The sequence below is a fragment of the Anarrhichthys ocellatus genome, unplaced genomic scaffold (assembly GCF_004355925.1).
Source record: "Anarrhichthys ocellatus isolate YVR2014 unplaced genomic scaffold, GSC_Weel_1.0 scaffold13, whole genome shotgun sequence".
NCBI lineage: Eukaryota > Metazoa > Chordata > Actinopteri > Perciformes > Anarhichadidae > Anarrhichthys > Anarrhichthys ocellatus.
In genome coordinates this window covers 6,221,087-6,234,162 of record NW_022280043.1, presented here as the reverse complement: position 1 = coordinate 6,234,162, position 13,076 = coordinate 6,221,087, and the positions used below count along the sequence as shown (strand labels likewise).

Here is a 13,076-nt window from a genome sequence, read left to right as displayed (position 1 = left end):
ACACACACACACACACACACACACACACACACACACACACACACGCACACACACACACACACACACAGAAAGTTAACACCGGTGCCGAGGTTGCTACAAATCTATAACCTAAAAACAAATGCAACGCTGCTGCAGAGACAATAAAGAGAAAAAATGTTTGACAAATGAAAAATAATCCCAATATTCCCAAACACCGGCTCCAACCCTGGTTTACCTTTCATTAGACATTTTGAAAAACTTTTTCACTGTATTTTCCTGCTGTATTATTTTTAATTTTGTTTTCCCCATTCATAGTATAAACACATTCTAACACACACAGAGGCATGCTATGGACTGGCGAGGTGTCTGACCTTTCCCTGTGCCTGCGACAGGCGCCCGTCCATCCATCCATCCATCTCTCCATCCATCCATCCATCCATCTCCATCCATCCATCCATCTCTCTACCACCTCTTGCTCTTTGATGTTCTCTAATTAGCAGAACTTGTTAGACCCAGTGGCATTAATCAACAGCATAGACACAGTTTTCTTTCTGCCTCACACAAACACACACACACACACAAACACACACACAGTGCCTTCTCACTCACGCAAAGCTTAATTGGTCTTGGTAAATGAAGGCCATCAGAGAGAGAAGGCTGCACAGACAGTCACTCACCTGGCAACCACATATTGAAGAAGTCCTTTGCTGCTATTGCTGCTGTCTTGGTCATATCTGTGTCTGTGTGAGAGCGTGTGTGCACGCTACGTAAAGAAAAACTCTCACTCTACCCCTCTCTCTCAAACCAAAAGGAGGAGTGTATTAAATTATATGGTTGAGAGAATTACTCTCTCTCTCTCTCTCTAGTCCACACCCCCCAAGCCCCACCTCCTCCCCACATCCTGCAACACAACAGGAAGTAAGCCTCAAAAGAGTAGGAACTCGGCACAGAAGAGAGAAAAACACAAGACAAAAGAAAAAAGAGAAAGAAAGGGGGACACGAAAGAGGTTAGAGAGTGGGAGAGTGAGTGAGCGAGGAGATCGAAGAGATAGATGAGGTGAAAAAGAGGGGGATGACGGGTGCCGACGGAAAGTGATGGCGCGGCTGGAAACAGCCACTCACACACACACGCAAGAGAAAAACAGCAGGCTTGACATTGTGACCGAAGAGTGTATGATATGTATGCACGATATGTGACCCAGTGTTGCTTCAAAACCTTAACGATAAGTCAAACTGAGCAGTTTTTCCTCAACTCCAAGCTGTTCTAACAAGCTCTCGTAGTCTGTTTTGTCCACCATGAGTCATGACCATCTCTACTTGGTCGTTCGTGTGAGACTGTGGGGTTGTTGCGAGCGAGCACATCAGTGGGAGGTAAGGTGGTCTGTCGAGGGAGGTCGACACCAACAAGAGAAGATGTGAGACATCCTCGGCTAAGTTTGCCAGCCACAGCTCCACTCTAACCCCGAGCGGAAGGAAAAACTCTGTCACAACACTCACTGTACCACTGACCAACCCACACTGTATAGGCTGCACACAGTGATGCACGCCACGCCGCAAAAAAAAAAGTCACGCCGCAAAATCTGTTCATGTGACGAATAGATGTGACATGAAAGTGGAACATTGCAGATTAACTAGATATGAGCCACCAGAAGTGCCGCCCACAAGGATTAACCGACCAAGAAGATGCGAAATTAGTGAAAATCTGTCATCAGAGAATGAGATCAAGGAAGCAGACGAGCATGTTTCAGCAGAAATATTGCCTAGATTTTTAAATCTGAGAGAGCCAAAAGTGCTGCTCTGGCAGCAGGACGAACCAACCACAAGGTGGCACTCTTGATTCTCTAATCCTGATGAAGAAATAAACTCCATCTACAGAGGGGACAAGGCAGACCACTGATCACCCCCCTCCCTCCCCTTCCTTGTCCCTTGGTCCGAGTTCACTAATTCAAAAGCTAACGGCAGCAGAGTTCCCAAGTTTAACCTTATAAATACTTTATGTGGTGATTTACAACCGCCCAATGTACTGCTGGATAGACACTCACAAGTGCATATGGCGCTGGAGGTGCTCTCTGATATACAGAGACATCTTTTTACATCTGTCCTAAAATACAGACAAATACTGGTGTTCTGGGATACGTTTATATGTACTATGCAGACAATATCATAGTACACTTGGGTACATTGCCTTCTTAAAAAAACTCACAGAAGCACAATGTCTTTGGGTAAATAGCTGGATTTACAGCTGAGACGCTTATTCGATTAATGATCGGTCAACCAACAGAAAACGAACCGCCTATTGGCCTAAATTGGCCTAACTTCTGAAATTTGAGGATTTGCTGCTTTTATTTGGCCGATGATCGGATAAAACAAGGAATTTGACGCTTTTAGACAAATGATTTATTGATTAATCTAGAAAATAATCGGCAGATTAATGAAAATGGTCAGTTACAGTCAGAGCAGTGATTGTGCCCCCCCCCCAGTCCATTCATCTTAAGATGCAGGTTGGACACCAAGCAGACTTAAGGCCCTGAGACTAATCTTCAGTTTCACTAATCTGTTTGGACCCCTTGTTTCTGTGAGAATGTTTGGGGCCTTCATTAGGACGTGAACGGGCAGACTGCCAGGCCTGTCCAACGACTGTGACAGACTGCATGTTGGGGAGGGGGCGTTTCTCTGGGTCAGAGGTCGTCTGGGCAGCCTAGCATTGGCCGTGACCTTTGTTCAAACTCCAATCTACCCACCTAACAGAGGGTGTGTTTTTGTACATGCGTGCTCTGTGTGTGTGTATGTGCATTTTTGTTTGAGTGGCTCTAATAGGTGGCTGGTGAATGTAAGTGTGCTCTGTGTGTGTATGTGTGTGTGTGTGTGTGTGTGTGTGTGTTCATGGCCATGGGGGGCCTTCCTGCCCCAAGGAGGTCTGAGCCTTGGTTACCATGGAGACCAGACCTAGCAACACTCCACTTAGATGATATTGGGGTGACTGCAAATGGTCTCAATCGAAGACGACATATTAACACTTCCCCATAAGAAATTGTGATACTGTTAACTTGGAAAATATAGTAAATACATAAATATGTAATTATAAATGAGTATTTATTTTGATGATTTCTTTCAGGGAATATGAGTTATGTTACCGCAGAGTGTGTTTTGGTCACCGCAAGAAGTTACGTTCCTAAGATAATAAATACACCCACACATACATACGCACACACACACACAATCTGATAGTGGGACCCCAGGGAGGAGGATGGGGGGAAGCTGAGGCCTCTAGAGCGCCATCAATCACTCCACTGTCAGAGAGGGAGAGGGAGAGGCAGGTAGGGAGGGTTGGGGGTTACTGAGAGGGGGGAAATAGAGGAATAGTAAAGAAAAAGAAAGGAAGGAGATGAAGGAGAAGAGAGAGTGATGGGAATGAAGGTGAGGGATGGAGAGACAGAAATCAAAAGATCGTAGAGAGGATGTTAGCTGGGGGTGAGGATGCTGTGTGTGTATAATGGGTCATTGCAGGGACAATTGAGAGGTCTCCAAACCAGTTCAGTATCCCTCTACGGCTCGGTCCTCCTATATCTACTGCAGCCTCAGGCCTGGTGCACACACTGGCTCTAATTCATATAATCCATCATATTCCTCTTCTTGAAGAGGGGACAGAGCCCGGCTCAGTGATGGACCCACCAAGTCCTATTCACAGTCCGACCGCAAGACTCCATTCTACAAGGTGAGAGATTTAAAATCTAGTCTGGTGTAGGTGTATGTGCAGCCCCATGAGGAGTTGCAGGATTATAAACAGTAGGTCTAGCAGTGTGGAGACTACAGAGGTTGAGGTTTTGTATGAGAAGCAGCAGGGGCTAAAACACACTCACACTGTTGGCTACCATGGGACATGCGCCATCTCACACACACATACACACCGCCTACACCTTTACAACACCTATTCCTCTCCTGTCCTAATACCTCTCAATCGTTCCTTTTCCTCCGGCCCCTCAATCCTTCTCTCACACCATTCCCCTCCTCTCTGTATCATCTCCGCAGCCCATAGGGAGCCGGGCTTGTCTAGACAGACACCGCTCTCTCCCACGGCGCTACCAAGGTTGATGCTCAAATCTTTTGCCTGTCTCACCACAAGAGCGGGACTTGTGGCCTTCATCGCCGGCTCAAGGAGCATTTAGGCCACTTTACACCAAGCTGTTCACTTACACTGACAAAGCACGCTGTTGTGCAGAATAGGCCTTGATATTCCCCCAATTAAAATACAAAAAAATGGGTGTTTAGTTATGGCAACCATTCGTCTATGTGTGCTCCTTCGACCTACCCCTCTTTCACCTCGGCTTGTTCTTCAACTGCTTTGCCTCCTTTCCTTCAAACCCTCTCATCATCATCATCCCACTCTTTTCTTGCGACCTCCCCCCTTTTCTTTCTCCAATTCAAACTTTCTCTTCTCCTCCTCCGCCTCTCTTTCTCTCTCTCTCTCAGACCTGCTGGTCAGCAGCAGCTGTGACATCACCGGCCACTGTTCTCGCCTCGGATTGGACACTCGGCCACGTTGCCAGGCAACAGCAGTGAAAGGTCTCAGTGTGAGCGTGTGTGTGTGGCGTGCGCGTGTATGCGTGTGTTTATGTCTGTTTATAGCTACGTGAGTGAAAGGTGTGTGAGCGATTTTCCTCGCCTTGCCCTTTATCTGTGCATGAAGAATGATCAGAACAGATCTACTTCTCTGCTTTATCTCAGATCAAAGCATGTAGATGATTGGGCTGCCTCGCCACTCTCATCCACCACAGAAGAAGAAGGATGTGTGTGCATTGCGTTAATGAAAAAGAAAGATGGTACGAGTGTGCGGGCGTGTCAGTGTCTTGCGTCGAACCAAATAAATGTGTGTGTTCGTGTCTAATACGGGTATGTGTCTGTATGTCTGTGTGTGTGTGTCTAAATGTGTGTGTCTATGTGTGTGTCTAAATGTGTGTGTATGTATGTGTGTAAGCCCCCGGGAGCGGGTGGTTATTGTATCTGACACAGCGGCTCTTTCTCGCGCCTCATATTTCTGGGCCGATCGATTCCTCTGACTCCCGACAAGACAATAATCGCACCTCCCTCTCTCACTCCATCACTACCATTATTACTGACCTCCCCAGGGAACGAACAGGGTGGAGGGAGAGAGAGAGGGATGAGGAAGGAAGGAAGGAAGGATGGACGGAGGGTGGGAGGTTGAGGAATGAGAGGGGGACATAGAGTTGACAAAATGAGCCTATGATGATGAAAAAGCAAAAAGGGACAATGTTGAATATGAGCTGGCCTGGAAAAGGGACATCAGCGGGTTAGAAGGGAGAAGAGTGTGAGAGCGGGGAAGTTGAGGTATGTTGATGGAGGGAGGAGGTCCGAGAGGGAAAAGAGAACAGGAAAGAAAGGGATGTGACATCTGTGTGGGGCAACAGAGATAGAAAAAAGAATGAGAGAAAAGCTAAAGTATAACAGGAAAGGACGGCCGGAGCAAAACAGAAAAAAACCCAAAGAAAAAGCGAGCAATATAAATCACGGCAAGGAAAGAAAGGAGGACACAAGCGAAGGAGTGCAAAGACACAGAGGGCCGAGCGGAGGGACAATAACGGAGAGAATTAGTGGAGGAGAGATGAAGGATTCGCACTATCTTCTTCTAATAAAGGAGAGAATGAGAGACAGGGACCGGGGGAGGGAGATAGAGGGGGAGGGAGTGGTGAGGGTTAGACTGAGGTGAAAGAGGGAGAGAGACAGAGAATTATATAGGAAAACACACACACACAAAAATATAGAGCCATGGCTGTAGCGCTGTGCAGGTCAACGCTCAGAAATATTATTAAATTGACAAGAGTACAATAGTTGATTGGCAGGCTGACTCCTGCACTGCCATTCAGTGAAGAAGAATGGAGACAGGGACTCACACACACACACACACACATATATATATATATATATATATATATATACACTCACACCACACACACACAATGCATGCACATCTGCAGTTTCACAGAACAATCAACACAGCATGTAGAGACATATACACACACACATTCTCTCTTTTGTCTGTTTTGTGCGTGCATGTGTGCGTTTGCCTGCATGAGCTTGTCACTGCTGTGTCTCTATGCTTTGAATCCAGATTACAATTACAGTAATTGGCTCTCAATTCAAGGGATTGCTGTTTGACCCCCTCACCTCTCTCTCTCTCTCTCTCTCTCTCGCTCACTCCCTCACCCATCCCCACACATTTTACCTCTTCCTCTACCCTCCTCCTCCTCCTCATCAATATTCCTCCGCCTCCTCTGTACCTGTATCGCTACATCCATCTTTCTCTGAGTGCAATCCCTCTCCCCCCTTTCCCTCTCTCCTTTTTCTCTACCTTATCCCTATTCTCCCCCCTCTGCACACACTCACACACTTTATCCCCAGATATAACTATTCTTCCTTCCTGTTTTCCGTCCGTCCTGCTCCCTGACTGTTTTACTTTCTCCCCCATCAAGCCACAGTTCTTGCCACTTTTCCTCCCTCATCTGCCTCTTTCTACCTTTCTCCCAGATAGTTGGGGAAGCAGGGAATCTATTGTATACTTTATTCATGCTGTATTTATTATGGAGAGATAGCTGTTCAGCTATACAGTCGGGGGGATATATTGTGCATTTGGGAAAAAGAAGGTGAAAGAGCAATAGATAAAAAGACGGTGGTAAGAAAAGGGGTTGATAGAGGTGGTGGTGATGGTGATGGTGTGTTGGGGAGGTGGTGGTGAAGCGAGCGAGGAGGAGGAGGGGGGTTAGGAAATTGGTCTGGCTAGCGGAACAGCTTTTCACCTCTCTCTCTCCCTCTCTTTTTCTCTCTCTCCCTCTCTTTCTCTCTCCCTCTCTCTATTCTGCTTTGTATTCTGCAGAGATGACAGGGGGAAAGCTTTATTGCTCCGAGTTTGTATCGATCGGGGCCCCTCAAAGGGGGGAGGCCGGGGGACGCGCTGAGCAGGCCCTTTCTCAACGACCGTGGCGCAAACAACCTGCCCCCCCCCTCGAGCTGCCCAAGCCTCCCCTCTTTTCCTGCCCATCCGCCTCCTCCTCCTTGCAAACCCTTCTCTTGCTTGCTAGCTCGCTCTGAAATTCAAATTCATGGCTCTTATTCTCAAAGGTTAGGAGAGGAAGAGCACCAGAAAGCAAGAGAGTCAGAGAGATTGAATGAAAGAGAGACGGAGGCGTCTGGCTTCTTCCCCTGACAGAGGCCCTGAATGGAGCCGGGATCTGATAAGAGCCCACAAACACAAACAATGGAAGAAATAGAAAAATAAAGGAAAGAGAAAATACAATTGCCAAGAGGAATACATCAGCCACCTCCTTTACTTCCTCATAGCCTTTCCCCTCTCAGTAACTGCCCCCCCGTCCTGTCCTCCTCTCCACTGTGTCTCCATTTTTTTCCCGAGGTGTGAATGATTTTGTTGACAGGTGAAGAATGAGTCGGGTCCAGGCGTGCATAAACCTCTCCGCTACTGTCCTCGTTAGAGAGACACTAGGAGAGCTGGGATCCACGGGAGACAGAAAGAGCCCTTGTGGATCACACATAATGCTCTATTTATCTATTTCAATGAGTGCAAAATACAATAAAAAAAATCACCTCTCACTCCGGCTTGCAAAACAGAAATCTCAACAAAGCAGAGTCAAGAATCAAAATAACAAATCACCGCGCTTCAGGCTTCCTTTTTCACCTCTTCTGTTTGACAAGCATTAAATAAAAAGGGGGCAAGACCCAACGTCAAAGCCAACTGACCAAACACTTGACTCATACATGGAAGTGTCCTTAAGTATACACGCACGCACACACGCACGCACACACGCACGCACGCACGCACGCACGCACGCACGCACACGCACGCGCACACACACACACACACACACACACACACACACACACAGACAGCCTATTTATCCGTTAATGGCATGCACATTGCTGCAGCGAGACTAGGGAGAAGAACAGATTGTCCATCAGAGGGTTACATGGTTCAAGTCCATGACCAGAGGGCTAGAGGAAGGTTAGGGGGTTGTAGGTTCAACTCCCAAGGGGCGAGGAGGATCCCTGCTGTCTCCCGTCCGACCCCAACCCTCCCCCCCCCCTAAACCTCCTCCAGGACAATATAACCCCACTGCTTCACCTCCCTCCTTTTCTCCTCTCCATCACGCTGCTGGCCCTTTTAAGCCCTGCTTAGTCTGATCACACACGTGTAAACCTGAGCCTAGCCTCCAGACTCTCTCCATTTGTCTCAGATGTGCACATGCACGCGCACGTGCGGGCCTGCTAATAAACAAACACACACATTCAATCGTACAGATAACTCACCGATGCACAAACATATTCATAAAACTCCAATGCACACTTACTATTCAAATACAAATGCTCTCGCTATCTTCTGTTTTCCCGGCAACTCATTTTATTTTTGACCTACATCATGATTGAAACGGATTATTTCCTTTCCAAACTCCATCTCACTTACTCCTCTTGTGGTAAAGACCAAACAGAAGCACGGCACTGCCGCAGCTATCAGTAGCAGCAGATGTGAGTGGATATGAGATATTTGTGTAAACATTGGATACATATACTGTTTATATATTGTCATTGATATTGCTTGTGTGGTTTACGTGCAGCACCAGATTCAGTATACATCAGAGACTTCTGCTGGATGCTCCACGTCTGATTCATAGAAGAATACCCACACACACATGCATGTGCGCAAGCATGCACGCACCTACACATGCACCAACACGCACACATTTGTGTACACGCACTTGCACACACAGCACAATAACCTGCAGGCCTGTAACCTGTCTTGTTGGCTGGATGGGTTGATGCATTATTAAACACGCAGGATTTCATATGTAGAAACAGAATATGAATGCTGTACTGGGTCCAACTGTGGGCATTTGTTTGTTCACTCCAGTCTTCACTCTTTTTCTTGAAACTCTTTAACTTATTACACTTAATATTGACTTAACATCCTCATTCTGTTTGTCCATAGTGTAATTCTTATTGCATGTTATTATGCTAACACTTTTTGTACCTCTGTCCGTGCTGGAAGAGGGATCCTTCTTCTGTTGCTCTTCCTGAGGTTTCTCCCTTTTTTCTGTAAAGGCTGAGGCAGGTAGTTTTTTGGGACATCATTGGGCACAAATTCTATAATAACCTTTCAGCATATTGTAATTCAAGTGGACTGAGAGAAAGCTAGACTTCTGCACCTCCTCTCATGACAGGAGACGATTGGATGTTCTACAAATGCAGATGCGCACAAAGCCCAATTCAATGGTGGAAAATCCTGCAGAAAAAGTTGCTATTCCAGCATTGGCAACAACTGTAAAGTATCCCAAAAAAGGAAGACTTACTTATCAAAAAGAGTCTTAACAGCAGTCTGACAATAAACGCAACAAAACACATGTCAATATCGGCAAAGCGTGTCAGAGATGGAGAGAAAATGTCGCTGATCGTTTAACCTTCTGCTAACCGAAGCCTCTAATCCTGGTATGTCATCTCAAAGGGCTTTATGGGAACACACGTTTGTAAAGAAAACAAGATGGTAAATCTCAATATTATTTGCCACTCTCAGCATCAAGATCACAGTCACTATTGGGATAATGTTTGAAATAAATGACAAGTACTCGTACAGGTTACTGCATGAAGCACGGGCATATGTCCGTGCTCGTCTGATGGGAGGGGCTTAGGAAAGTGAGTGGACAGCGGCAGGAGGAGGGTTGTATTTCCAAATTCCGGCATTTTCGTTGCCTTTTCCAGAAAACTGCCTACCCCAGCTTTAAAAGATTGCTTAGTGGAGGTTTTCTTTATCCGAATCAAGGGTCTAAGGATATAAGGTGTCGAATGTTATTGCGAGGGTGTTGATTTTAAAGCTCTCTGAGACTAATTTCTGATTTTAGGCACTATAAATAAAATGGACTTGATGTGACTTGTCCTGCTTTACTAAAGGCTCTAATTCACCTTATAACTCTGATAAGGAAACGGATCAATTCTAATATAGATTGGAGCTTTCTACTAGTCAAGGATGTCTGCTTTTGACGTCACAAATGAGAGATCATATTTTGGAGATGACAGGTCACAGGCTAGATGGTGAATGTATAACGGCATCCTCCTGACAATCATGGGTCCGAGTCATCATAGAAAGACGCCGTAACCCGGTAAAAACCGCTGGATCCCACTGATTAACCAAAAGGCCCACACACAAGGAGCGGTCGAATGGCAACTAAACCACAACCTGAGCACTGTGTGTGTTTACATCTGTAGGGCGGGCGGGCCGGGCGCCGGCTCTCACGGTAATCGATGAACGGGGGAGGAAAGGGAGGCAGCGGGCGAGGCGGGGATGTGTGTGGGGGAGGGCGGGTGGGAGAAAATCGGTAAAGAAAGCAGGTTATCTCCCGTGATTAGGGGAGGGGGAATCCCCGTCTGGAGGTGGAGGAGGGCGGGGCGGGTGAGGAGGGGTGAGGGAAGACCGGGGTTCATTGATAAAAAGCGAGAGAGGGAGGGAGAGGGGAGAAGGGGAGACTATGTTTGGCATCGAGAGAGAGCAGACAATTATCTGTATTGATTAGAGTGGCCCAGTACTGTGAAGACTGAGAAAACTATGACTGGATCAATAGAGAGAGAGGGAGAGAGAGAGGGAGAGAGAGGGAGTTAGCGGATAGACAGACCAATAGAGAGAAACAAACGACAGAGATAAAAGATACATATAATGCCAAACATTAAGAGACAGAAACATAGTTTATGGTGCAAAGCGAAGTCAAAGACCCAAGGTGGCATAATAGGAGGGGAGTTGGGGGGAGACAGGGAGAGTCAATGAAAGCACAAGTAGATACATTACATTGTTGATGTCATTACTCTTTATCATTGATTTGTCAGCACGACCACAAAGTTCATTCAACAAGCCCACCAGAGCCCTCCCATCACCACAGCACACAGCTAAGCAGAAAGAGAGAGGGAGGGAGACTGAAAAAGACATTAACTAAACACACGCTGATGGGCGAATTCACAAAGAATGGACTGCGGCCGCGGACAGCACCATGAATTACACATCACTTGAAACGGCTATTTGCCCCATCTAAGGTTCGATTCACAAAAGATATTGCGCCAATGACATTACAGCGCAAACAAGCCCATCAAGTTTTGCAGCTGAGTGCCCATGTTTTTTGTTTTTGAGGAAAAAAGAAAAAATATCATACCACGATCACTGGAAAGTATGGGCGACACCACCAACCAAGACATTATTCATTTTACTGTAACTGCATGTGGCTTTTAGCGCTGATTTCTGTGAATTGGACTTGGTTTTTGCAATAAAGCTCAATTGCATAGCAAGAGGCCAATTTTGAGCCAAATGTATGCATGTTACCTCATTTAAATATATGCAAATCGCACACGAGCACCATGAAGCTATTTTATCCTTCACAGGTGTTTTGAGAGTTACACGGTTTCTTTTTGTCTCATTTGTTCAGGTTAAGCGGCCGCAAAAACGGCATGATCCTTTTGTGGATTGTTGTCTGACCATTGAAACTGGTTGACACAGACAAACCCGGCAAACCAGAGGAAACTTTTGGTGACTGTGTCGGTTCTGCCAGCAACAAAAGGTAGAGACCTTGTATGAATTAAGAGAACTGGATGTCCAAAGTATTACAATGTAAGTTGCTGTGGGCACGGACGCTGGAAGCGTTTTTCAGGCCCCACAGAGGCTTGTGCATAGGAGTCCTTTACCAGCTCCCAGCAGACATGAAAACATGAAAATATTGACTAAGTATGTATACTGTATGTATCCAATGGTGAATGAGTCTTTTTGGTTCCAGTTTGTGTCATGTGACCTCCAATACAGAGTGTGCCCATTAGTAGCTGTTCCTGCTGTTCCTGCAACCTGCAGCAGCCTGTATGCAGACATAAGGACCAAGTTCTTTACCAAAATACAACTTCAACGGTTTCCAAAATACCAAGCGTTCAGACCCAAAAAATGTCAATATTTTCTTTCTTTTCTTGGGAAACAGAACCTGACAATGTCAATGATGCATCAAACTGAGCGAAAGTCAGCGAAGAAACGCATGAAAATTCTGTGCTCCTATTGTTATATATTTTATCACATATATATATATTTGTTTGTATATATATATGTGTGTTGTATATATATATCATTTTTTTTTTTTTTTACTGTTACTGTGTTTTTGTGTACTCATGTTCACACCATTTGTTTTTTTTCTGGATTTATTATACTTGCATTGTAAAACTTGTACATTTGAATTTGAGAGAGAGAGGTGAAGAGAGAACGGCTTTGAGATGAGAGGTGGGGGGAGAGTGTGTGTCGGAGGGGGAGCTTTGGTAAATATCAGAAGGGAGGCGGTGCTCAGGTAGGGGGGCCTTGATGTGGGGCCTCTTTTTGTCCGGAACAAAAACCAAAATGGTGGAATAGGGGTGGAACAAAAGGTACATGGAGGGAAACAGGAGAGTGACAACCTGTGCTGAGTAAAAACATCCTGTTGGCACGCACACACGCACACACACACACACACACACACACACACACACACATACACACACACACACACACACACACCAACACAGGGGACTGCATCTGTCATGCCTTAATTTATTGAACATTACAAGATGATAGAATTCAGCCTCCTTCTCTTCATATTTATTGACACTGAAGAGGAATGTATTGTCAGAAAAGGTTTATACAAAAGCAAACAAATAGATGAAAAAACATAAACTTTGAATGGGGGAGCCGGGCTGGATATTGAGGAAACCTTTCGTAAGGGCAGAAAATGTCAGGTTTGACAAATGACCTTTTAAACATGGAGCAGATGTAGAGAGTCATGTACACTGTGGAAAGAGGGCAGCACAACTGTCTGTCTTTTAACGGCAAGTGAAAAGATGAGCGTCACTGTTAAAATGAAAGGCAGTGCTACAAGTTTAAATCAAAATTTGGAACAAACCGAAGTGATTCCTAAATCAAAAGTGAATTTTATTTGAGCGGGAACAAGATGGAAAAAGCCATTTAGGATGTGAAATAAAGCCACGGAGGAAGGGACAAAAAGAGAGGGGGACAGTGTACGAAAGCATTTGAG

General features: G+C 45.7%; 1 protein-coding gene across 4 annotated transcripts in view; it reads right to left on the bottom strand.

Moving 5' to 3' along the window:
* The window catches only part of pou2f2b (POU class 2 homeobox 2b), a 38,783-nt gene that overhangs the window by 12,727 nt on the left and 12,980 nt on the right, over positions 1 to 13,076 (bottom strand). The window contains exon 1 of one of the 4 annotated variants that reach the window (XM_031852709.1): positions 657 to 3,279. The exons of the other annotated variants lie outside the window; for them this stretch is intronic. Within the exon in view, the coding sequence (XP_031708569.1) occupies positions 657 to 711 (55 nt within the window). The 5' untranslated portion in view covers positions 712 to 3,279. Of the gene's footprint in view, positions 1 to 656; positions 3,280 to 13,076 lie in introns of those variants that run through there. 4 annotated transcript variants of the gene reach the window in all.